The sequence below is a fragment of the Camellia sinensis genome, chromosome 4 (genome assembly GCF_055761805.1).
Source record: "Camellia sinensis isolate YWXY chromosome 4, ASM5576180v1, whole genome shotgun sequence".
Classification (NCBI taxonomy): Eukaryota; Viridiplantae; Streptophyta; class Magnoliopsida; order Ericales; family Theaceae; genus Camellia; species Camellia sinensis.
In genome coordinates, this window is record NC_138964.1 from 202,427,329 (window position 1) to 202,453,281 (window position 25,953).

Here is a 25,953-nt window from a genome sequence, read left to right on the forward strand (position 1 = left end):
TATTAGCATTCTTTTTCATCTTTTAAAGATCATATTATCTCTTTATTTTTTTTTATATTTTTTAATAAAAAATTAAAAAAATATATTTATTTACGTCCTTCGAGCATCCGCATCAATCTCAATAAATTTTGAATCAAATTATAACCCAAAGTTCACTTTCTTTTTTTTTTAGTTAGTCACCTTTTTAGTACTCACTGCATCAAACTCTCTATTCTAACTCAATCGTATTAAATATTAATTTCTTATTGTATTTGTTATTCTTTATTTTTTTTATTAAATTGATGAGGTGCCATCCAAATAATTCTTAAAAAATACAACAAAAAAAAAATTTGCCATTGACCAGCCGGTCGACCGGTTAGACGAATTTTCGGCATTTTTTCTTCTTCTGTTACAGGTACTCACGGGACATCCGGTGAGATATCTAGAACGACGTCCGGGTGAATGACCAGTTTAAAGATTTTAACTCAATTTTATTCCAGAAAATATAATAAAAAAACATGTAACTAATAGACAGTGCCTCAACAAAATTGTTGAGGTATTGTAATAAATTTAATAAAAAGTTAATATACAAAAAATTTATTATGCCTGATGAAGGAATAATTTTATGATACTATATTTTATCTTTTTTGTTATTTTGCCTATCCTTGATGCGGGTGCTCTTCCAAATAAACTCTTATTTTCCTCAGTTTGTTTTTGCAATCTCATCCCAAGAAGTACGGCTACACCACTGTTTTCTCTTTCTTCTATTATTATATGACTTCGCTGTTATAGAGAGAATTGAGAAGGGGAGGCTCAAGAAACGAGGTTGAGCCTATTCCCTTTTCGGTGCCTCCTTTCCTTCTCCCCTTTTAATCCTTGTGCTACACTCTTTTAACCATCCATGTTCCATCACCATCTCAAATCTCTCGCTAGTTGAGAAAAAACAGAGATATATATAGAGAGAGAGAGAGAGAGAGAGAGAGAGAGAATAGAGCTTAATATATATATATATATGCACAGAGTCTTTCACTTCCTGAACCTTTTTGCTCTTTAATAACCACAACCCTTTGCATATTTATTATATTTCACATCTCAATCACTACATCTCTCTCCCATCTTTTTCTCAAAGTTTTTCTCACCCTCTCTCTTTCCCTGAAATGGGCTCCAACCAAAAATTTATGTGTGGCCATAAGCTTCATCATCTTATCGTTTCTTTCCTCTTTCTCTTGATTTCAAGCTGGACCCAACTGAGATTCATTGCTGAAGGTAATTAATGATCTTTTTAACATCTTTACATTACATATATGAGGTGTCATCTTTTTCTTTAATTTCTTCTTATTATTATTTTTTAATTTGGTACTATGCTAGCGCATTAGTAAATTAACACAACTGAGTATTCGATTCAATACTTCTCTGTAAGCTCGAACCTGAAATTTAAGTCTAAAAATCTAGTCGTACAATTGCTTTGAGCTGCTCATTTAAAAAAAAAAAAAAATGTATTTTCAGCTAGAATTTCTTGGTTTTTTAACAGCAATTTTGTTTGTCACACAGGTAGAACAATTTTCAGACCAGTTGATCATTCCCAGGTCAGTTGTGTGTCTCTGTGTGTGTGTGTGTGTGTCATTGATGAATGTATTATGTTTTGGGGTTTTGTTTATTGAATTGAATTGGACATTAATTGCAGGAAGAGAAGGCAATGTTGAGAGGGCAAATTGGATCGAGGCCGCCAAGGTGTGAGAGGAGATGCAGTACATGTGGGCACTGCGAAGCGATTCAGGTGCCCACTAATCCCCAAACGAAAACTGGGAGTAGTAGAAGAGGGAACTCTTTTTCTTCAAAAATGTCATATTCGTCCTCCACAACCATAATCCACTATGACAGAGGTGGTGATGACAGTAGCTCCTCCAACTACAAGCCCATGAGTTGGAAGTGCAAATGTGGGAATTCCATCTTCAACCCTTGATGATCGTGATCGTTACTTCTACCACTATTTTACTATTAAAGTCTTTCAATCTTGTACCACCTAGCTACAGCACTTTCTCTGTTTGTTGTGTCGTTTTCTTTTCTTTTTTTTTTGGTTTTTTAATGTTGTGGCAAGCTATTTGATTGTATAATCGTGTTTTTCACTTTTGTTTCACATTGCTCCTGTAATTTTTCTTCCATTGTTGTTTATATATGAAAATTTATTCCTTGTGATTAAGTTCTGCCAGACTCAGTTGACCTATGATTTGAACCCATGCTTTTGCGCAGCTTTTATTTTATTGATTTTTTTTTTCTTATTTTTTGAACCGTCTGGATCAACTGTCTAAATTAAGAAAATGACAAACAGATATAAGATAAAAATAAAAAAGGTTTCAAAATCTACAATTTATTTACAAATTGTTCCAATATTATTAGTAGGAGAAAGAGGAGAACCAAAATATTTGGAGTAATTTTAGAGGTGTAAGACCATCTCCAACGGTTCATCAAACTTGGTATTAAATTTAAAATTTGATGAAAAAGTCACTTTTTTGAGCTCCAACGGTTTCACCAAATCGATATCAAATCCAGAATTCAGCAAATATTTTACCAAAATTAGAACAGGCGAAGCATTTTACCAAATCACTGTTCCTAACCGTTGGGAGAGACTAACCGGTCAACCAGCCGGTTGCCCGGCCGATTGACTAACCGGTCGACCGCTTAAAGGTTCAAACGGTTCGAAGAAAAGATTCAAACAGAAAAAAAAAAAAAAAAAAAAAAAAAATTTGCCTAACCGGTCGACCAGCCGGTCGACCACTAAAAGGTTCAAAAAGTTTAAAAAAATAAAAATAAAAATAATGCTTAGGACCCCCTTTTGGGGGTCACCCCCTCACCCCCCTTTGCCACGTGGCGGGTGGTGATTGAAGGAGCAGGAAAAAAAAGAAAAAGAAAATGTAACTAATGAGAGAGAGAGGGGGTCAAAGAGGGTGGGAGGAAAAAGGGGGATGAATCATTGTTGAAAAAAAAATCAAAAAAAAAAAAAAATTTCGCTTAACCGGTCGACCAACCGGTTGTCCCCGGCACAAATTTGATGAAAGTGCACCGTTGGAGCGAGTGGTATCAAATTTGGTAAAATGGATCATTTTTTACTCAAATTTAGTGAAAAATTTGATTCACCGTTGGAGATGCTCTAATACTATAAAAATAATTAATCGAAGATGATTGTGTCCTTAATTTTGACTTTGGGGATTGGATATTTTCATCAGCAGATTCTGCCTCTGGAACCGGGCGTGCATATATATGCATAGATAGATGATACATACAGGCACCGTTTGGGAAGGTGGGTTGGAGGTTTTTTTGGTTATTTTAGTCACAAAAAATAAAATAGGCTATTTTAGTCATAACAAACAAAACATCACATCCAACCCATAATCATTACATTCTTCTCTCACAAAAAAACTCAAAAAAGCCAAAAAGCCAAAAAGCCAAAAAGTCCTTCCCAAACCAAGCTTTTAAGTCCAGGCTAAAATAGCCAAAAAAGCCAAAAAGCCAAAAAGCCAACCCACTTCCCAAACGGAGACACAGTCATATAGATACGTACAAAGCTTGCAAAAATCAAATACTCATACATAAATACATGTGTTTATCCAAAGAAAATTATATATATATGTATATATACATTGTGTATATTGCAGTACAAATGCGGAGAATCCTCGAAGTGTCACAAGAAAAAAAAGAAGATGGTGGAGTACACCCTGACCCTGATACCAGATTTGATGACAGTAGTTGCGGATTTTGTGCATAGAATTTAATATATCTGCCCTGTTATTTTACTGGACCCCCAAAAAACAAACTCACATTAGATTGTACTCAAAATCATTATCTTTTTTTCCCCTAATGATAAGAACGCATTACTCTTCATGAAGGCACCGTTGGCTAATTCCATCAACACTAACCTCAAAAAGTAATAATAAAATAAAATGCTCATAATCAATTTGATGGAGTTGTGCTTTTTGCACACCACCATTCTTTGTTGTTCACACTTCCTAAAATTTATTCAATTATCTTTAAGCAAATTACAACTAAGGACAAAAACTTTCCAAAATTTACTCAATTATAATTGTCTTTAAACAAATTACTACTAGGATAAAAGCCACACACATTTCCTCCCAATTCCGCCACTACTAAATACCGCTATGAACTCCTAGCCACCACTACTACTGTCCCACTAGATTTCCAACCATTTTGACGACCTCCAAGTTCCCGAACTTTGCCAGCCCCTCCTTAACTCTTACCAAGAAGATTAAGGCGGAAAAGGGACTGGGGAGGGGACGATTTAGAAGTCGAATGTGGGTGCTACGGGAAGGGGCAATGCAAGCGGTAATGAGTGGCAGGCAGTGTTGACAAATCGGTTAAGATTAAAGTTAAGGCTTTGTTTAATTAGCAAAATTAACAATGAGAGGATTAATAATATATGAGATTAGTGTATGATTAGTTATATAGTTAGATTAGTCAATTTGGGGTTGTTGCTGTGCATGGTGCGCAACAACAATTGTTGCACGCCTTATTGGGTCCATTTCAGGGTCTAATTCGATAATTTAAACCGTTCATATTTTAGAAAGTATCGAGTAGAATATACCTGTAAAAAATCACGTCAATCGAATATCGTTATCTTTTTCATCGAATCACATTTGCATTAAAGAGTTTTATATTTCAAATTACATCTATCTTTTTTTTTTAAAATACAAATGTGATTCGATGAAAAGGCCAACGATATCCGATTAACGTGAATTTTTACAGGTATATTCTACTCAATACCTTCTAAAATGTGAACGATTCAGATTATCGAATTAGGCCCTGATATGGGCCTAATAGGGCGTGCAATAGTTGGTGCGCAGTAGCAACCCCAAACTCTAGATTAGTAGGATACATAATTCCCTCTTGTCTATGTTTGTTTTGTGATAAATATGGAGATATATAATATTAATTATATGTTTGTTTTGCATTATTATAGGATAAAAAAATCAACCAATTTCATTGGATAGAATGTCCATTGAAATCTAATTCAGATAACAAAAATTACAATCAAATAATAGAATGTGAGCCTTATGAATTAATAATCTCAATCCTATGCTATAATATGCCTTATCAAACAGGTGCTAACAGTTTACAACAATGTTACATCTTTTTAATTTATCATCCTTAACTGACCATTAATGATATAGCATTGAGGTTAGATCTCACATGATAGAATATTTAACAAATCAAAATTTGACACTGATCAGACACATCATTAGGGTCGTTTTTAGGGCTAACAAATTAGGTGTCTCTAGCATTTTCCAATAGCTTAAATGTTGAAGATCAAAATATTAGGCGAATTATCAAACACCACACCCCCCCTCCAAAAAATATATATATATACATATATATTCAAAATTATATGTTGTGTTAATGAAAAAGAGAGGTGTGAGAATAGAAAGCTCGCACTTGAAAGAAATCTCCACTAGCATAACTCCCTCCGTATTAATGGCCCCTTCAAACTGTTAGTGTGGGGTACTGGTGCTGCTTTGCTGGGGTACGGAGGCAGAGTCAGGGGGGGGGGGGGGGGGGGGGGCAGAGCAGAGCAAGGCAGCTGTCATTAGTTATTGGTCCAAACCTGACAATCTTCAGGGAGGAAGGAACAGAAGTTGGCAGATATGGCCTTGATTTGCTATTCTCAGAATATCATATTGTGTTATCATTCTACATCACCATCCCAATCTTAAATAAATAAATAAAATAGATTAAGAAAAAAGAAAAAGTAAAAAAAAAGACACTGATATAATATAGAGGGCCGGCAAAGAAATTGATCGAGCATACGTTAGAGCTACTATAAGCCTACATTTTAAGATATAGAGTCCAGCTTTTTCAGCTTTACAACAACAACAAACAAATCTCAACTCCAAACTGAAATGGTTTTTGAGTCTACCAAGAAGAATAGGCACCTCTTTGCTTTGGTGCTCATCACCAAAATAAATATTAAGGGTGTGTTTGGATCATGAATATGAGTGAAGATTTGAAAAGGAAAAAAAAAAAAAAGTGAGTGAAATATAAATAAAATATATTCACATTCTGCTCACCTTTTCATTTTCTTTTTCCAAATCCTTATCCCAAATCAATGCTCCTAGGGGAGAAGAAAAAATCATATAGAAAGTGAATTCATGGGCAACAATGGTTCTGTTTTCACTTAAAATTTCATTTTGGTTTCATAGTCTGAAATGCGTCTTCCATCAACATATAGCATTTTAAGCTATGTTTGGAATCACACATTTCGGAGTGATTTTCTTTCACAAATATTTCCTCAAATTCTAAATCCAAATACAACCTTAATATATCCTTTGGCCTCTTTTGGGAAGCCAAAAAAGAACAAAATCAATTTATGAACTTATTGACTTATTTGGATCACATCACCCCTCTACTTTTTGTACGTCTTTTCATAATAAGTTAAAAAACCACCTTATAAGCCACTTTCCAAAACAAGCCTTTATCCTTTTACATCTTTGTATTGAGATAATATTTATCACCGAGATGAGTTTTCTTGATTTGTTTTCGCTCATTGTTTTTTTGATATGATGAGTTCTATACTCGTACATATGCATTTGTTGTGTGAATCTATGTACAATGTGACAAAAAGGGGAAGAAAAATTACATTAGGAAATTTTCTCAATAAACAAACACTTCTTAACATTGTAAAAAAAATTACCTTAAACAAACACTCCTTAACAGTTCTATTGAACTACCCAAACACTCAACAAACACCTAAAACACAAAAAGGTACCCAACTTTTACCACTTTTATCAAGTTATAACACAACACACAATGTTGACTTATGGATTGAAGATCGTCTTAGAGATGTCTTCTAGAGTCTCAACACCAGCATGCCCCAACTGGATCAGTCTGTAAACTAAAGACAATTGAAAAGGCTTTGTTTTGAGGTGATGGGGCTGTTTTAAGCAAGACAGGTGATGGGAAATATCATTGGATGTTCCTTTCCTAATGTGTATAAAAAAGTGCATATTGCTGCTGCATACTTATAATCAAATACCCTACAAATGCATGGCGTGGATATAATTTTCTTGCAGACGTTACTAAAACAAAAGAGTAGTAGTAGTTCATAACGTGCAAGTACGTACCTGCATTTAGAATCCCACCCACCTCTGATCTGATCCTTTGAATGACAAGTCATATGAAACCTGCATATGCCAGATGGAAGGCCCCATCGATCAGTGACCAATTCCTAAAGACAGAAAAACAGGGGAAGATTATCAGATGAAACAATCACAAAAAGGAAAAATTGCATTTCAGTGGAGCAATAGAGAAATAATTTCATTGTCATGGTGTCCATATTTGTGTTTGGTATAAGTCTTTTCTGTGTGTCAGAGTTACACAAAAAAAATATTTCTATTTGTAGTGCAATTATTTTGTGACTGTCCCCCTATTTGCAATTTGTCCTCAAGGTAATGGCTCTTTTCTAAAAAAAAAAAAGTTACAAAAAAAAAAAAAAAAAGAAGAGAGGAGAAAGGTTTGGCACCTACTAAAATCAATTTGAAGGTCTGTAATATAACTGTTATGATTAACCAAAATAGCTATCCAGTTTCTATGACCATCTTTCCCAGATCAAATAAAACACATGGACAAGTATGTTTAATAGGAATAACAAACCTAAGGAGTCCAAAGAACTGTGTCTGAGGCTGTGATCAAGCCATTGTAAAGATAAATTATACACGTGATACAAAAACAATGAATGCAAAGTCAGCTATTCAATTTAATATAAGTACAAAAATTGGACTTCTTGGTGCCCCAACTAACAGATATTTTATGTTTGTTGCAATAAAAGGGATGCTACATGAAGAACAAATTAACAAAACTACTGATCTGAGATCTGGCTTTAGGTTTTACAACACACTTTCAAATCATACTCCCTCAACCAAACAGTCATCAGTTAGAATTGACGCATATCTGCAACATGTTCCCCTTAGCATGCCACGGCACGGCAAGAATGTTAGGATCAAGTTACATGAAATTTCAGAATATCAGCAAATTCACTTTGTCTCCAATGCTTAAACAGTTGAATCATCATACAGAAACTCTGAGCTGATCATGAAAGAAAGAAATAAGTCCAAAAAATGAAACCTCATATCAACTTCAAACTCAACAACGAGGAAGACTAGATGTGAGCTAAGACATGAAAACTTGGAATTTCTAAATGTTGAGTTAGAAATGGTGATCACGAGATACTCTGTTTTATCTTCTTTCCCCTATAATGACACAAGAATAAGGCTTCAAGATTGTACACTCCAGCTTACACCAAGTAGAGCAAAGGTAGGAAAATCTCATGCCATGATGACGCTAAATCAATAAAGAAATTTTGTTCGATAGTTCCCCAGCACATACACAAACTTAACTTCAACGGATTCTTGAGAAATGCCAACCAAAGTGTTTGCATGTTTAGAAATAATCTATAAAAGAGATGGGCCTGAAAACATTCCACTGAAGGTTTCCACAAAATGCCATACGCACCACACAAACTACTTTTATTGGACCAAATCTGAGCGATCAAAGCCAGAACAAGCTTTGACATATCTGACAACCTGAGGATTTTGAAAACTATTAAGAATAAAACCATTCCACATTTTTGGTTAACCAAAAATAACAGAAAAATGTAACATCAGCGGTTCTGGCATTAGACCAAACTTGATCCACATACAACATTTTTTAAGAAAGAAGGAATTATTTAACAGTACCACAGCCGAGATGCTTCCAACAGTTGATCAAGCATGACAAAGGCAGACTCGAGCAAGAATTGGAAATTCTTGATAAACTAAGGAAAACCAGGACATCAGACTTTGGATCTACAAGTGGATCCAACTGAGCCAAGATAAAATGACACTTGAACTTTCTAAGAAAAATCAAATGGTAATACAGAATATGTATATCTACTACTTGATCTATCTAGTCCAAGACAAAGTTTCAAGATTCTTGAAACAAAGTACAACCCTGACGTCAAACACTCAACTGTTTAATGCATGCTTCTGATCCCTCCTTCCACAGCTTCAATCCACTTCATTTTCAGCTTTCTCCTATTTTTGTCTATATGGCCGGCACTTGTTTGTTTGCAATCTCTTTTTCTCTCTTTCAACTCATCTCAAGTTCTCTTTACAAGGGAAACTTTATGTAGTAAATGGCCCATTTCCAATCTTAAAGACTCTCACCATCTGTTCCTAATCTGAATTCTGAAGCCACATAACTGTACTCAATTCACACACACACAGCGGAACATGCAGCAGTGGTGATTTCCATTTCTCTCTTCTTTTCTTTTCTTTTCTTTTTCCTTTTTTAAATTTTATATCAGAGCAACAAAAAGATAATTCATTAATACTGAAAAAAGAGGTACAAAGAGAGGACAAGATGTCCTCTTACACAACATAAAAAACCACGATAAAGCATATCAAAGAAAAGATATGAAGATTCACAAACAGCTTTCCAATCTTCGGAAATCAAAAAAAGTGAAACCCCTTCAAACAAAGGAGAGACATGAGCCTAAAACGAAGCCAAATGACACTCTCTCTCCCAAATTGAATCCAAATATGCGACCACAAAGATTCTCACATTCCTTTCCAACCAAATAATCCAAAAGATCGCAAAGACAACACAATGCCGCAGCATTTTTGCTTTCTTGTTGCTGCCAAAACCAAGGAAATCAATTAAGAGCATATTTAACATTTTGTTACTGAATCCATTGTCATGATATATTCACCCTTTCATTGCCTGAACTAAATGCAAGACCTTTGTACTGCAAATTTTCTCAAAGGATCCGGCAACAGAGCAAAAACTTAAATTAGTTCGGGCAAGCCAAGTTCAACCAAAGCTCATGAAATTCAACATGGCTGAGCCTGAGTCTGAGCATGAGCTTATGAGCTTTCATTGAAGATTGGATTGGGATAGGCTTCAGGCAAATGATGGTATACCTCAGGGTTGCGCCGGTTGACCCCACACACCCAAGCTGCCCAAGATGCAGCTCTACTAGTAAGAGAAAACATACAAAGGGGTTGTCAGAGGAGATGTAAGGTTATTTCCTATATTTGCTTCACATAGACTAACCAGGATAATTTTATAAGCCAACTAACTTTCAAAATCAGGATACTCTGTATCTAGAACTTTAAAGGAATAAATGAATGTGAAAATGTTAAAAATGTTTCAGTCTTTCTTGCCATGACAAGAGGAGCAATATGCAAGTGGTCAAACAGATATGGTAAAATGCTGAAGATGTAAGTGGAATTGTAATGTGTTCGAATAGAGAGATTTGGTTTCTGCTTCAGTTCTAGTAGGTAAACCAATATAGTATTTCTCAAAAGTATACCACAACTAAAATATTAAAGAACAAACAAAATCAACTATTAGATCTTCCAAATTATTTACAAGTGGGTTACTTAAATTATAATAACAGACCTTGTTAGAATGTCACAACTATCGAATAATCAAGTGGTCATGTGACTTTCAAGAACTCATACTAACTGTAATCATGATTAGTGTCGAAGAAAGGTTGGTAGCCCCCAAAATCTATCCTTTAGAATAACCTGTTTCTTAGTGGGGCATATATAAGTATGCGTATTGGGTTTGCTTCTCTTCTTGTTATATAAATATTCAATAGAAAGCAAGATGACAAGAAACATAGTGCATCAGGACTCTCATCCATCAAGATGCGAAAATTCAAGACTAGTGCTTTGTGTTTTCATTTTCTTCTTGGGTCACATAGATTTCTAAATTTGTAGTCATCTATCAAACATAATACTTACATCATTATCTAATTAAAAAATAAAAAATTATGAGAACTTGACAAGCAATACATTCTCAGCATACACTAACACTACAAAAGGTAAAAATTCCATAAAAACAAAATGAATATTGATGACCAAAGGAGAAGCATGATCCAACTAATTGAACTTCCATATGACAATTCCACATCGATAACAAGAGAAACCATGGTTTTGCAATTAATTTAACTTCTTTCCACTAATTTGCAATTCCCAAAAAAATTATCCACACACATCAACTTACAAATGGACTAGACCTGCACAATATTGTAATTACATTCATCTCTTCTCACTGAATTGCAATTCCCCTAAAATAAAATAAAAAAATTATCAATCTACTTGCAAAATTTACTAGTAGAATAGCCATTACAAGTTTTCAAAAGCATGTACAAGAATAAACCCCCCCCCCCCCCCCCCCCAAAAAAAAAAAAAAAAAACATGGATTAAGAATCTCTACTGCAAAGGCTCAACTGCAATTATCGTCAAAATCAGAGTGTTACATTACATTGCGAAAGGTCTATGGATCAGTGGATGCTCTTCAATCCCCTCCTTCACCATCTCATAAAGCCGGCTCATTTCTCTCCGACTTCGTAGGGTTCTGCCGTGGGTGGCGGAGTTGGAGCGACGGCCGCGGCCGTGGAGAGGGATCGGAGGCGGAGAGTGGTGGCGATGAGCTTCTTCAAGGCCATGGTGGTTTCGTCTGTGATCTCACTGTCTTTTAGCTGTTGGTCCAGTGGGGCCACTTCGGGATTCGATAAATCGAACGTCTCACATTGATCGATATTGATAGTTATTTTATCGTATTAATTTTTTTGTTAATTATTATTTTTTATTTTTTGTACTTTTTTTATATATACTAGTGGGTGACACACACGATGTGTGTGCAATTTAAATAAGTAGGAATAAAAAAAAATAATAATGAAATTAGTATTATAATGTGTACTTAGCTTAAGTGGTATGAGTCCTCGTACTTAAACCCATGGTCATGGGTTCAAGCCTTGCCCATCTCTTTGTTTAACTTTTTTTTAAAAAATAAAAAATACTGCCACATGGCATGAGGAGGAGAGTAAAGCTTCAGGATACCAAAATTCCTATTCACTTTATAATAGTATAGATAATTTATTCGTAATTATCGATATTTTATTCATAAAATTTTTTAACATGATTTTTTTATAAATATATATCCTCGACGTTTACAGATTATACAATTTAAATTATTAAAATAATATCCATAATAAATCTTCACAGATTCAATCCCATCCGCTAATCCGATCTGATGTTAAAAGGGAATATCCTCTAGTCCGATCTGATGTGAAAAGGGTATCCAGGCCCGTAAAACACTCATTCTAGAGAGAGAACGAGTCACCGACGGAGATCTGAGATGGGGAATCTTTATGCGACACGTGGCAAGATTGAAGCCTCTGACCAAAAAAGAATAAATTACACTTTGCCCAAGTTTTTTACTAGTATTTTCAATTTGGCTTTTTATACTATTTTAAGTATTTTTTTTTAAATTAAACAAAAAATATCAACTAATATAAAAAATATATTATATTAAGATTTAATTTTGTATAAGAGTGAATTATATACAATAAAATATTTTTATATTACATAATTATTAATGTGTCATTTTATGTCTGATTTTAAATTTAAATTATTTTAAAAAATTTAAAAGTGAAAATTAAAAAATAGTCAAACAGGAGGGAACGTATAATGTTTGGATTAGATTATTTTATTGAATCTGATATTTATTTTTTTACTATTTAAAAAAAATTAATAAATAGAATATCAATAAAAATTATATAAATTTATTTTAATTTTTAGTTGAGATTTTTTAATTTTATTTTAATTTAAATTTTTAATTAAATAAATTGAATAAATTAAACTTTTAAAGGGGGATTATAATTCATTGAACAGTTAATTTAATTTAATTTTTAGTTAAAAATTTTAAATTTTATTTTACTTTACTAAGCATAATTAAAAATAATATAAATAAATAAAAATTGAGTCCCAAAAATGAGGGCTAAAAATATTATTTTAACATTTCAATCCGCAAAAAGAGTTATCTCATTTTTTTTTAATCCCCCGCACAAATAAGAAATTGATAATTTGATTAGACTATTAATTCAGATTTATATTTTTTAAACCAAACATAAAACTATTACGTGCAATGGACATAGTGATGTTTTAAAAAATTGATAAAAAATTAATTTTTAATTTTTTTTACCAAAAAACTAACTTTTTAAATAGTAACTTAAATAAAAAAAAGGTTAACATTTTTAACTAAAAAAAATTAAAAATCTACTTTTTACTAACTTGTCAAAGCAATCTATACCTCACTCTAATCAACCCCAAACAAACACTCCCATAGTGTCATTCTTTTAACCCGCAATGGAGCGCGTGGCATCAACAAACGACACTGAAAATATGGGCGACTCTCTCTCTCTCTGTTTCTCTCTCTACAATACAATACACAAATACATATACATAGATACATACATACATACAGTTCGCAGGATCCAATCTGAGAGAGCTCGAGACAGAGACAGAGAGAGAGAGAGAGAGAATAGAAACTGCTCACCTCTCTTTGACAATTTTAGCTCAACTTCCAAATTAATCTCCTTCAAACCCAAGAAACTCTTTATTTATTTGAAGTAAACTATATAATACTTTAAACTATTGTCATTCTTTGAACCTCAAACAAAGTCCTAGTTTTCTTTTGGGTTTTCATTTTTAGCCAAAGTTTTATATATAAAAGGGTTAATCTTTTTTCCATTTTCATTGGGCGATCTGGGGTGGCTCCTTCGTACCAGGTATGGTCTTCTCAGACCCTTTTTTCTTTAGATCTCTCTCTCTCTCTCTCTCTCTCTCTCTCTCTCTCTGTGCTTATATTGCTTTATTCAATTCTTGTTATTTATGATCAATTTTCTTTATGTGTAAATTTTATTTTATTTTTTTGGATATTTTGTGGTTTAATTCAGATGGGTTTTTCTTGTGGAGGTCTAGATTTGCAGATTCACTATTTCAATTTTTCATTGAAATGCATATTGGGTTTTTCTTTTCTTGTCTCTCTTAGAAATGGATGTTATGCTTTGATATCTGGTTGGTAGTTAAGGTTGGTATAGAATATAGGTTAAAAAGCTTTGTCTTCATTAGAAAGTAAAGCTTAATTTCTAAGGGTAGATTAACAATACTTACAGTAACTGTATTGCCATTATTAATGCTAGTTAACTGTGTTACCATTATTGATAGAGCGTACTTATTTTTCGATCAGGTTGAGCAAATGTGTATTTTAAGGATTTATTATTTGCAATCATAAAATAGCGAGATCTAGATTGTTTGAGTAGTTTACTTATTAGGTCTCAGAAAAAGTGCTTTATTCTTGCTAGATTATTTTGTTTCTATCATGTCATGAACACAGAATATTTTCACAGATTGGGACATAAATGTCAGATAAATGATGAAATCCTCTCTTCACCTAGGTTTACTCTTTAGAATTCTTGTTATTATTGTTATTACTATTATTATTTCCTTTTTGCCCGGTATCGCCAGGCAAGTAGAGAAGGGTACCTCTTCCTGTACTATCGGTATATACCTCAGTTTAGGACTTTACTGTGAGTGGCAGTATCTCAACTTGTATATCCATGACCAACCGGTTGCCCTGAGGTAGTCGTCTTATCAGAGGCGTGATGTCTCGATTTGAGTCTTATGCAGCTTCTGTATGCTTTGCCTTTTGAGCGCATATTCTAGGTTGTTTTTGGTTTTCTTTGGTTATTCCGATGGAGATGTTTAAGTATGCCAATGAATTGGCAGTGGGTCTTATTCTTTTCTACATGATTTTTAGTCCTCTTAAGCGAAATAATTTTTTATCATTAGTTCCTCTAATGACATTCTTCTTCAAAAGGCGGAGAGTTAATAAAGATTTCATTTTTTTTTTTTTAGGTGCTTATCTGTTCTAATATAAGGTGATATTTAAGGAAATCCATCATGTTCAAGTTGTCACCACGAAGGAACCAGAGATCAAAAGGTTTCAAGGTGAAGCATGCTCTGCAGCTAATCCTGCTGGCTGGTGTTTGCATATGGCTGGTTTACCAAGTCCAGCACTCCAGTAACAAGAAGGCTTCATTTGAAAGAGGCACAAAAATCTCAGAGAAGGTAAGCAACGGGAATGAATTTCTAAAATTAGGGAGGAAGGATCTCAACCCTCGAGTGGAGGAAAAAACCATCGATGATCAGAAGCACGAAGAGGAAGAAAAAGAAGAAGAGATCAAACATTTCCCTGAAGAAATTAAGCCCGAAGAGGATGAGGGTGAAGGAAAACAGGGTGCATTGGATGAAATACATGAACATGATCAAGAGAAATTAGGAGAGGAAGGTGAAAATGGGGGGAATTTTATGGAGAGGGAAAAGGAGATGGAAGAGAGGAAAGAGAATGAGCTGAAAGAGGAGGAGAGGGAAGAAAATATAGAGAAGGAAAACAAAGAGGAGGGTGACAATGACAAAGAGAGAGAAAATGAGGTGATTAAAAAGGATGAAGAGGAAGAGAAGGTAATGGGAGAGGGAGAGAGAGAAGACAACAAAGAAAAGGCTAGCGAACAAAATGAAGGTGAACAGAAGGAAATTAAGGAGGAAGATAGAGAAGAGAACAAGGAAAATCAAGGTGGGGAGGAAAGTGAACAAAACAGAGAGAGCGAGACTTTGGAGGAGCATGAAGGGAAGGAATTTAAAGACGAGAACGGAGAGATCAAAGGGAATGATAGTGGAGAGACGAAAGAGAATGAGAATGAAGAAAAGGAAAATAAGGGAGAGGAGAAGGATGAGAGCAGAGGGACTGAAAGAAAAGAAAGAAAGGAGATTGACACTGAAGAAAAGGAGAGAGAAATGGAGAAAGCAGAGAAGGTAGGTAATACTGAGGATTCAAATCCATCAGAGGAGCAAATTCGTAATGGAAATGATGCAACCAATGAAGAGGCAAAAGGGGAAGATCACAATGGAGACGGGTCTTCCACTGAAATAGTCAAGGATTCTGAAAATAAGACTGAAACTGAGAGAGGAGATGTAGAGAACTCCAACGGGGAAGAGCTGTTAAACAACAAGGAACAGAAGGAACCAGAGGAGAACAATATTAGCAACACTGAGGTGACCAACACGAATCAGAATGAGTTGAGCTCAAACATGAGAGAAAGTGAGACAGTTGAAAAGAGTGATCCTTTAGATGCGATGGACAACGAGGGCAAGAATGGTAATGAGACTGATCACAATGCAACCGAAACAAAAGAGTCTGATGAACACAACCAAGAGAACAATAGCTCCACAACAGCATCTAATGGAGAAACTACATCTGATTCTACTCAACATCAAGATGAATCAGCAGATAAAGCAGTTTCTAAAGAAGATGACATGAAGCAGACTGATTCGAATGAGCAAACTGAAACAACCGACACGGTTTCCAGAGATGAAAAAACCACAAAAACTGAGGATACGGGCGGAAATACAAATTTGGATTCAACTCAGTCCACTACAACTGAGAATGTGGGTGAAAACTCGTTTTCAGACTCAAATGGGGACCCCTCAGATTCTTCTACTAAAAACGACTCTAGTACTTCTTCAGATGGGCAGAACATTGACTCAAGTACATCTACAACCACAGAGAATGGTTCTGTTTCTTCATCAACCAATGAGAATGATAACACGGTTCAGAACAAGGAATCCGGTAGTGCAGAGGAAAAGGCTACTACATCTAATGAAAATGAAAATGCAAATGCAGATCCTACCCAGAATGAATCAGTTAATTCTTCTTCTGATTCTTCAGCCTCCAAAGGTGAGAAAGAGGCTTCATCAAACAAGAATGACGATGCTGATACCGCTCAGCACGATCCAGTTGATTCCTCTGATTCATCGATCCCTCAAGAAGAGAAAGATGCTCGCACGGATTTAGGAACTTTGCCAGAGATCCAAACTGAAGGGAACAACAATGACGATGCAGTTGCAAAGTGACATCATCTTATGAAGTGGTTATGAGGTTGTTTTAGAAGTTCGCTGTTTGTAGCAATTAATTTCATTGTCTTTTACTATTTTTTGTCTCGCCACCGTCTTCTTTCTTCTTTTTTTTTTGGTCATTTGCAGAGATAAACGAGCAAAGCAAATGTGTAAAATGTGTAACCTTTTGTTGTTTTTCTGCTCTGTGCTCTTTGTTACAGCCCCGGTTTGTAACTTTGAGAAAAATGTTCAGTTTTTTATGACTCAAGTCATTTGTTATTTATTGATGCAGCGCTTAACCAGTCCATAAAATAATTTGACCGTTTCACGGCAAAATGGTGATATGAAATGTGTTTCAAGGTTGTTGAATCAGCCCAAAGGATCCAGAGTTGATCCAAAACAGCCCAACCAGCACAACTCACTATTGTCCAGTGACTGATTAAATTTTGGCCAATTCCCTTTGTCTAAGCCTTTAAATTTGAAAATTTACTATTTTTGAAAAGATTTTTCACCACTAGATTTAGAATTTCAATAAAAATTTATTGGTTTGAGTTGGGTTTTCTCCTAGAAGTTTCTTTTTATCATAGATTTTAGCTCAAATTTGCTACTTTTGATTACTAATAATAATTAATTTTCTGTAATCAATTGTAGCGTGACTAACAAGTAACTTTCCCTATAATTAAGGTTGTAAACCATGGAAACTAGTCAGTCATGGACGGTAGTCAAGTTTTGTGATTTTTTTTTTTTAATTATGTATTCATTTATTCCATAAGGTTATCTGCATAAGTAATATTACTACTTTATTATTTGGAATATTTGGTGGGACACACTAATGACATAACATCAAATGCAAATAATCTATAGGCAAATATGTTATGGTCTAACATGACAATCAGAGTTACAATATAGAATTCCTTTCCCATGTCGATATCAGTTGGTAAAATGTTGAGCATCCAAGTGATTGCTACCCTGCCATGACATTCGAGGGATGACCGCAACTCAGAGAGAGAGAGCCAATCACAAAAATACTCATCAAGGACATCTAAGCATCTCAAGAATAAGAAATTGGAAGTATCAACGTAAACCAATGAACTCAAAAGAGCACATCCTAATCATAAAACCTTATTTCGCAGCAAACAAAATACGAAAAACAAAGTGACAAAAGAAGAAACACAAAAATAACCAACAACCTGCAACACGCAGCCCAAAAACCATGGTTCCATAATGGGAAGACATTAAACAGTCATGGAGATTTTCAAGTTTGTCTCAAAAAGTAAATTTCCGGATTGCACACGCTGAATTGAGCTGAACAATCATTATTCCTAGATACATCCTCACAATCTTGGCCTTCGAAGATCAATGATGATGCTTATTCTCAAAAAGGCCATCTGGACCTGCACATATCATAAAAGACTCAACAAATGACACTGTTAATTGTGTCCGAAGAGTTTGAGTCAAAAAAATGCTGCTAAAAATAATTAAGAGAGAAAAGAAACAAAGAAAAGGCTGCAACCTCTCACAACCCATGCAATTAAGTGGAACAAAAAAAATTCTTAATGCACGATATAAACCCACATGCAAACTTGCTGTTTGAACTTTAACAGCATCATCTAACAAGCAGCATGTGCACATCTTTCCACATATAGTTAGCAGTCACAGAAAGGAAAGTTCAATCACCATTTACGCTACAGCTACAGACAAACCAGGCTGAACTGAGTATCCAGTTGTCTGAGCTTAAGATCAGTTGAAAACACGGCAGTTTGCAAGCCTAGGTCAATCTCACACCAAGCCAACACAGCACAAAGGTCAATCTGCAAGCTCATTGACTGTGTAGGCACGGCTCTTTTACCCAAGAATTTCAAATAATAAATAGATTAAAAAAATGACAAAAACAAGAAACGAGTGCAAGGAAGGCAAGTTGACAGGGGTCACCTGAGGCCCTCCATTCATCGCACTTATGTGCAGCAGGACTGAAAGAATTGGAATTGATTTATTTAGGCTTATGTAACCTTTATTTTTAGGACATTTTAACTTCAGGAGTTATTATGTAATTTTGGTTATTTTGATATTTAATTCTTTCCTTATTTATTCTGTTTTAGTTTATCTATAAATATTGGACCTTTAAGGTATTGAAAGACACTTTTAAAAATTGAGAAAACAATTAAGTTGAAAGTATATACTTCGTTAGTTTTTTAAGCACTATATTTTCAGTCTCTTTTTTTCGCCTACCGTCTGGCATCACAACAAGTGCATGGTATTTCAAATGAAATCCCAGATATCTTGGTACTCAGGCTTCACAAAACTTTAAAAAATATTTAGTATCTTCTTTATGAATATTGCAAACACCCATACATTTATAGTTAGTATATATTCTAGTTGACTACGTATCTGCTTCTAGCTACGACGACATGACGAACACAACTCTTAAACCAACTACCAGGCTAAATGTCGGTGCCTTCAACCTACAATTCTACAGCATAATACTTGCAGTATGAGATCATTAACAAAAATAAATTTAAACCATGGTCCAAGTTGAAATTTAAATCTAAGTGCCCCACTGGTAGATCATTATTCCATGTAATCTATCCAATTGAAGACAAAGCAATGATATTCAAATTGTTGTGTCAAATGCAGCGATAAACACAAATAATCCAAATAAAAGAACTCTTTTTTTAACTTAAAAAGCAATCTCTTGAGTGCCAAATTAAATATGGTTAGAGCCCATATAAACCATTACCAAAAAGGATAAAATCAATTGATCCAAATACCATTAAGAAGAAAATTAAATGACCATTAGATTTAAGGCCTCACTAAGGAATAAATAACATACCCCAAGGGAACTCCTTGTTGCGAATGTGCAAATGCGGGTACGGCTGCATTCAGAGATATGAATTGTAAGCAAACATTATTGAATTCATAAAATGAGACAAAAAAACACAAGATATATATCAATGAAGGTGGAAGAAGACAAAAAAAAAATTATTTATTTATTTTTCTCTCCTTAAGATAAGAAGGCAAAAAAATCTTCGGTTGTGTTTGGTTAGACTTTCAAAAGTCAATTCCATCCTTTGGTTTGAGTGTGGTGTTCGGTTACGGTTTTCAAAAATTAATTCAACACCCACTTTTCAAAACACGTCTACCCGATCATCCTCCCAGATGTCCGGCCGGTTGATCGGAACAGGTTTTTTTTTTTTTTTTTTGGGTATCTATTATTTTTATATTTTAAATAAAAAATATTTTGGGAATTTTTTAAAAATTTTTTATGAGCTTTGAATAGAATTTTGGATTGTATGTTTGGTTATGAGTTGTAAGTTTTTGAATCAAATATCATATGTCACATCAAAAATTTCAAACTCAACTCAAAACCTTTTCAACACTCTTTTTAAAACTCATAACCAAACAAACTTTCCACATTCAAATCATAATACCAAAACTCACAAACTCAAAATACAACTCTATCTCAAATCATAATTCTAAAACTCTACCAATCGCTACCTTCAATGTCCAATTAGGCATGTTCATTTCATGCACCTCAATATGAGTAATAGCGGGGGTATCTACACATAAATGGCACATAGCATGAATTAGAGAAATTTAGATGGGCCCAAAGAAAGCTTACAAGTGGCTCTTCATAATGAGCATGGCCCTTTGAAAGGATATAGAAGGCCAAAACAGAGCATGTAACAATACCAGCATAAGTAATCTTCTCCCACTTGGCCGTTTCATCTGAGAAGAAAACAATTGATCAAAAATTGCATAATCAATCAGATCCAATGGATCAAGCCACCCACACAAGCATAATGGAGTAAAATTTGTCACATAATATATCACAAATGCATGAGATGTGCTGGAAACAATATTTTGATGGGATCTAGAAAATCAGAACCTAACATAAGTATATTGCAGGGTGTAGTGATATATTATATTGATAGATGCATTGCATAGGACATGCTGCATAAATTTCAAACAAAACACTCATGGCATGAATGAGAATATATGGTGCATTATAAATAGCATTAGCAATATAGCATGAATATAAAGAAAATTTCATACTATTTATTCATATACATGGACATACATGCCACGAATGGTCACATACATAGTACTTACAAAAATGAATAGCAATATGGATAATATTATGAGCCTCACAAAATAGGGTACATACATATAATATATGCTGTTTGTACATCAATGACTGTTGAGTTTTAGGCAAGACTCTCTATGTCGAACATCAGAAAATATTTATGAATAATTGGGGTCTAACTGACCCAAGTGCACCAAGTAGGAAGTAATAATAACTGATCACATAGAAACTCCACATGATCGTAACTGTAGGGTTAGTTATGTCACATAGTTGGTGTATTGTGGACTTTATGTTCACATTTGAACTTTATTTTATAATATTTTATCCGAAACAATACTCAATATAAAATGAACAAGAAAACTAGAGTTTGGCAAAAAAGAAATGCAGAAAAAAAGCAGCAACAACAAGAGGAAGATCAGCACCCAAAAACAGAACTTCTGTAGCAACACACCGCTTAACGGAAATGAACAATTTTATGAAAATTCTCATCCCTCTTTCTTCTAATCCTTACTTCTACTTACACTCATCTCTATTATAGCAATACAGCTTGCTTAACTAACCTAACAGTTTGCTAACTCTATGTGACAGCAACACCACTTGCTAAACTAACTAACACAACAGTTCAATCTAATTCCAACTAATTTGTTGGCATGTCATTGATCCAAGCTCCTTTGTTCTTTAGTATATTTCATCGCTAACAGTCACTCTTCTTTCACCACATCATCAATCCATTTCCTCAACATTAACAGCCACTCTTCTTCCCTTTACCAGTTTCTTGATCTTCATTTACTTTACACCACATTTCAATTCACATTTATACTTGTATCAACATAATAATACAAGTAAATTCTACAGTGCACAGTGATTGGAGCTCTTTACATTTACAAAAGCACATAATTTTTGTATCCTATGCTTCCGCGTAATCATCGAATATAAATTCTATTTGTAGTATTCTGAATTGGAAAATTCGAAATCATGAACTAGTAATTTTATTAGTATTTACTTACAAAACTTTCTATTAAAAAAAGGCAGCATTTTGCAATTAAGGTCCATCATTTACTATTAAAAAAAAAATTTGTATTAGCAATCTGGGCTTGAGAGAGATCCTATTTATCAGCATTCTAATCAAAGATAATTAACATTTTATTCTTTTCAAATAGGCAATCAGATATTCAGAGCAATATGTAAGGAAACAAAAGCCATGGAAGTCATATGTGCTAAAAAAACCCTAAATATAATGTAGATTAATGGCTCTTCGAATCAAAAACGATTTTAAGATATTCATTGAGAATCAGATCGATCAGAGAGAGAGAGTAGATACGGGCATCGTCGTGGGCAGAGGAGGCAAAGGATCTCTTGGAAGCTGGAGTCCGTGCCAATGGCCCACCGCGGACTGCCGTTCGGAGTACAGATCTCGCCATCGCCGTCGCCATTTCTCTCTCTCTCTCTCTCTCTCTCTCTCTATATCTGCCTGTTAAAATGATGACTTCTATACGATGATTAAAATATGATTTTTTGGCTTTTGATTGGGATTGTTTGGTGCGTACTAAATAAGCGTATTTGTTGGTATTTTAGATTAAAAAGTACAAAAAAATATATATATTTGTTTGGGATAATTTTTTTAAAAATTGTATAAATTATCGTATAGGAGAAATTTTTTGACGAGTAGGCAGTACGGTGGGCAGTACGATGGCAACATTGGGCAGGGTAGTGTATAGGAGATGTTTGTCACCTTTTCGGACATTGAATTAGACGGTGTTGTTCAGTCCTTGGAGGCCCACCATGGGTCTTGTTTTGCTAATCGAAACCGTTCAATGTTTAGAACTTATCGAGTATTATACGCTTGTAAAAAATCACGTTGATCGGATATCGATAGCTATCTGATCAGATTAGTTTTTTGTCAACCATTAATTATAACACCATCTATTTTTTTTTATATAAAACTGATTTGATCATATAGTTAGAGATATCCGATTAACGTGATTTTTTTATAAACATATATAGTACTCGACGAGTTTTACACATTACACGGTCCAGATTATCAAAATGAGATTCATAATAGGCCTCCACGGGCCAAACAACACCGTCTTGTTTGTGCACCTACCGGTTCCCTTTGTCCAACCAGAGTCAGCTAAAGTAAAACTCATGTAAGAAGTGAGTTATACTTTTTTTTTGTGTAAAATTAATTTTTTTATATTTTTTTTGTGGATAGTGATAACTTTTTAACTTTTTTAGTAACTTTTTAATTTTTTTAAATGATGTCAAACCAGAGTTTTTTCGATTTTTTAAGAAAGTCATTTGAGTGTCGGTAAAATGTTACTTTTTGATTATTATTATTTTTTAAATGTTTATTTATGCTGTCACATTACATTTAAATGACTAAAATATTTCTACCCAAAAGATTTTGCCCTAGCTTACAAATGTAAACATGGAGGGTATAATTGTAATTTTACAGGTAGTTTTTAGCTACCTTTCTAAATAGTTTTGATTAGGGCTGAGCGAGTAATCCGTGCAATCCGTAATCCGATCCGATCTAGTCCAATCCTGTAAATTTGGATTAGTTTTTTGAATCTGTAGTTTGGTTCTTGATTGAAAAATTAAAAATATGTAATCCACAGATCGATTCTGTATTGAATTCCACGGTTTCGAATTAGAACCAATCCGGACCGTATACAAATAGCTTATATTTATATTATGCACTCTCCGCATAATATTTTTTCTTATTCCATATAAACCTAAACTCGCATAGTATCTTATTTTATTACTTTTGTTTGTTAGTTTTTAATTTTAATTTATAATGATCTAAATACTTATGATGGACTAGTTTTCTTATGATTGTTTAAATTCTAAAACAATACGTGGCTATTATGGAAAGATATGTTATTATTGTGGAACTAATATTATGCTATGTTTATGTTTTTATAAAATTAAAATATTTTATATTTTTTTTTTGTTATTTAATTTTGTGAATATGTAGTCTTAAACCGATCCAATTCGTATTTAAATAGATTGGTTCTACGATTTAAACAGATTGGATTGGTTCTAATTTTTCAAGAACCGTAAATAAACGGATTGGTCCTCATTTTACTCCAATTCGAACTAATCTGGACCATGCTCACTCATAGTTTGATGCTAAAAGAGCTAATTTTTAATTTTTTTGACAAGCTGCAAAATACAATTTTTATTTTTATTTTCTCAAATGACACCATACTTACAAAGATTTTTATTTTTAATAATTTTTTAAAAAATGTGTTAAATATTTAACTGTTCAAATCAGTATTGAATAGTTAGAAAAAAATTCAATAATTATAACAAAAATCACAATGACAAAAAAGTAAGATTTTTTTTTTGTCTTTCTTAAAAAAAAAAATTAATTTTTTATTATTATTCAATTTACTATTTTTGAGTCCGTGCAATTTAGTTGGATTTAAAATAGCAATTTTTTTTTTTTTTTTTTTTAAGAATCAAAAAAAATAATTCACTAAAAAATAAAATAATAAAATTGTAAAATAACACTTGTCAAACCTACCTTATCAAATCTTTTCTTTTTCTCTCATTTGTCAAGGTAAAGGTCATCATTTGGCTCAAAAACTTGTAGTTCGATTTAAATTCACCCAGCTTGACAAGTTTTTATAGGCTCGAGCTTGTACCTTGCTTGGGTAGGTTGACTTAACTCAAATGTGGCTTTGTCTAGCCTTAGTGTTTGAAGCTCAATCCAGCCAGTTAGGAAGTGAGCGACAACTTGTTAATTTGTCAAAAATATGAAAAACTCTTAACCTGTTCAGCTAAGCATGTGAACCTCAACTCATTGACCTACACATCGACAGTATGTCTTACGAGCCCACCTCTGGCCCCATCTAGGCCAAGCCCATTGCATAAAACTTGATCCTAAACTTTCGATCCGCAAGCTCCATTTTAGCAAGTCAACCTGAATTATGGCCAGGTTTCACATATCCCAAATAATTTTAAAAATTAAAAATTATCATTATTCACAAAAAAATAAAAATAAAAATTTTACACACAAATTATTACAACTCAATTTAACGTCCCACAGATTGTTGTTGAGTTTTTCGGAAAAATTGCACAGGCGGGGTGCCAAACAACACGATGTTGTTCGGCCCGTGGGGACCCATCACGGGTCCCGTTTTGATAATCTGAACCGTTCAATGTGTAGAAATCGTTGAGTACTATGTGCTTGTAAAAAATCACGTTGATTGGATATCGCTAACTACATGATCAAATCAGTTTTGTATAAAAAAATAGATAGTGTTATAGTTAACGGTTGAAAAAAAAACTAATCCAATCAAATAGTTATCGATATCTGATCAACGTGATTTTTTATAAGCATATAGTAGTCGACGCGTTTTACACATTGACGGTTCAGATTATCAAAACGGGACCCGTAATGGCCCCACGGGCCGAACAACACCATCCAATGCAATGTCGGAAAAGTAGACAACCATTTCTTATCATCAATTCACCCTACCCAGACGGTACAACGGTATTGCCTACTGTCCTTATCTTCTCCTACACACTAATTTATACAATTTTTTAAGGGTGAATTACACTAATAGTCCCTATAGTTTGGGGCGTGTGTTACTTTAGTCCATGATTTTTCAATTGTGACACATTTGACCTGAATTTTGAATCTTTTTCCAAATAAGGATAATTGAAGATATCATGAGATTTTTTAGGGGTAAAATCGTCAATTTGATAAAATATAAACTAATTTGACAAAAATAAATGTCAAACAAATATTTTTTGAATTTTTAAAAATTATTTCTACCCACTAAAAATAAAATTATGTAAAATTGATAAATCCTTTAGAAATTTATTTACTTATTTTTTTACCAAATTAATTTTTATTATGTGTTTGGATGATAATCATGTAAAATTAATTTTTTAAAATTAATCATGTAATTTTTATTAATTTTTATCAATTTTACATAATTTTATCATTGGTAGATAAAAATAATTTTTATAAAATTAAAAATATTTTTTTGACATTTATTTTTGTCAAATTAGTTTATATTTTTATTAAATTGACGATTTTGCCCTTGAAATTAAACAATGGTATCTTCAATTGTCCTTATTTGGAAT

General features: G+C 33.7%; 4 protein-coding genes across 19 annotated transcripts; 2 read left to right on the forward strand and 2 right to left on the reverse strand.

Annotated features, from left to right (window-relative positions):
• The first annotated feature begins 646 nt into the window (after positions 1 to 646).
• On the forward strand, positions 647 to 2,179 carry LOC114298584 (EPIDERMAL PATTERNING FACTOR-like protein 2). The gene is made up of 3 exons (XM_028243188.2): positions 647 to 1,245; positions 1,531 to 1,565; positions 1,664 to 2,179. The coding sequence occupies exons 1-3, from the start codon at positions 1,137 to 1,139 to the stop codon at positions 1,940 to 1,942; spliced, it is 423 nt and encodes a 140-aa protein (XP_028098989.2). The 5' UTR covers positions 647 to 1,136; the 3' UTR covers positions 1,943 to 2,179.
• Positions 2,180 to 3,543: 1,364 nt separating this feature from the next.
• LOC114298585 (uncharacterized) lies at positions 3,544 to 11,555 on the reverse strand. Of its 15 annotated transcripts, XR_014328253.1 has the most exons (5): positions 11,296 to 11,479; positions 11,035 to 11,098; positions 9,945 to 9,996; positions 7,110 to 7,213; positions 6,601 to 7,022 (listed from the first exon to the last, which is right to left on the reverse strand). XR_014328253.1 is itself a non-coding variant. In XM_082867365.1 (4 exons), exons 1-4 carry the CDS (start codon positions 11,364 to 11,366, stop codon positions 3,746 to 3,748), a joined length of 252 nt encoding a protein of 83 aa, XP_082723491.1. In that variant the 5' UTR covers positions 11,367 to 11,502; the 3' UTR covers positions 3,544 to 3,745. The 15 variants fall into 15 exon arrangements, 7 of the variants coding, with proteins under 7 accessions (XP_082723491.1, XP_028098997.1, XP_082723490.1 ...); XM_082867365.1 differs by lacking the exons at positions 6,601 to 7,022; positions 11,035 to 11,098 and adding an exon at positions 3,544 to 3,770 and having other exon boundaries at positions 11,296 to 11,502; XM_028243196.2 differs by lacking the exons at positions 6,601 to 7,022; positions 11,035 to 11,098 and adding an exon at positions 3,544 to 3,770 and having other exon boundaries at positions 9,945 to 9,999; positions 11,296 to 11,502.
• A 1,596-nt stretch (positions 11,556 to 13,151) lies between these two features.
• On the forward strand, positions 13,152 to 17,052 carry LOC114298588 (uncharacterized). Its single transcript, XM_028243198.2, has 2 exons — positions 13,152 to 13,603; positions 14,733 to 17,052. The coding sequence occupies exon 2, from the start codon at positions 14,778 to 14,780 to the stop codon at positions 16,785 to 16,787; it is 2,010 nt and encodes a 669-aa protein (XP_028098999.1). The 5' UTR covers positions 13,152 to 13,603; positions 14,733 to 14,777; the 3' UTR covers positions 16,788 to 17,052.
• Positions 17,053 to 17,849: 797 nt separating this feature from the next.
• LOC114298589 (cytochrome c oxidase subunit 6a, mitochondrial) lies at positions 17,850 to 22,387 on the reverse strand. 2 transcript variants are annotated; one of them, XM_028243200.2, is made up of 4 exons: positions 22,175 to 22,387; positions 20,389 to 20,495; positions 19,600 to 19,642; positions 17,850 to 18,163 (listed from the first exon to the last, which is right to left on the reverse strand). In XM_028243200.2, the coding sequence occupies exons 1-4, from the start codon at positions 22,284 to 22,286 to the stop codon at positions 18,126 to 18,128; spliced, it is 300 nt and encodes a 99-aa protein (XP_028099001.2). In that variant the 5' UTR covers positions 22,287 to 22,387; the 3' UTR covers positions 17,850 to 18,125. The 2 variants fall into 2 exon arrangements, with proteins under 2 accessions (XP_028099001.2, XP_028099000.2); XM_028243199.2 differs by having other exon boundaries at positions 17,850 to 18,196; positions 22,175 to 22,363.
• Between the last annotated feature and the right edge of the window lie 3,566 nt (positions 22,388 to 25,953).

What these genes read in the sequence shown, in the direction of transcription:
- LOC114298584 (XM_028243188.2), top strand. Translation starts at nt 1,137, where the DNA reads ATGGGCTCCAACCAAAAATTTATGTGTGGCCATAAGCTTCATCATCTT. An exon ending in ACTGAGATTCATTGCTGAAG is followed by an intron (nt 1,246 to 1,530) that starts GTAATTAATGAT and finishes TTTGTCACACAG; the next exon opens with GTAGAACAATTTTCAGACCA. An exon ending in GACCAGTTGATCATTCCCAG is followed by an intron (nt 1,566 to 1,663) that starts GTCAGTTGTGTG and finishes CATTAATTGCAG; the next exon opens with GAAGAGAAGGCAATGTTGAG.
- LOC114298585 (XM_028243191.2), bottom strand. Translation starts at nt 11,366, where the DNA reads ATGAGCCGGCTTTATGAGATGGTGAAGGAGGGGATTGAAGAGCATCCA. An exon ending in ATCCATAGACCTTTCGCAAT is followed by an intron (nt 10,000 to 11,295) that starts GTAATGTAACAC and finishes TTCTCTTACTAG; the next exon opens with TAGAGCTGCATCTTGGGCAG. An exon ending in GGGTGGGATTCTAAATGCAG is followed by an intron (nt 7,023 to 7,109) that starts GTACGTACTTGC and finishes ATGCATTTGTAG; the next exon opens with GGTATTTGATTATAAGTATG.
- LOC114298588 (XM_028243198.2), top strand. Translation starts at nt 14,778, where the DNA reads ATGTTCAAGTTGTCACCACGAAGGAACCAGAGATCAAAAGGTTTCAAG.
- LOC114298589 (XM_028243199.2), bottom strand. Translation starts at nt 22,286, where the DNA reads ATGGCGACGGCGATGGCGAGATCTGTACTCCGAACGGCAGTCCGCGGT. An exon ending in CTCTGCCCACGACGATGCCC is followed by an intron (nt 20,496 to 22,174) that starts GTATCTACTCTC and finishes TTTTCTTCTCAG; the next exon opens with ATGAAACGGCCAAGTGGGAG. An exon ending in CTCATTATGAAGAGCCACTT is followed by an intron (nt 19,643 to 20,388) that starts GTAAGCTTTCTT and finishes CTCTGAATGCAG; the next exon opens with CCGTACCCGCATTTGCACAT.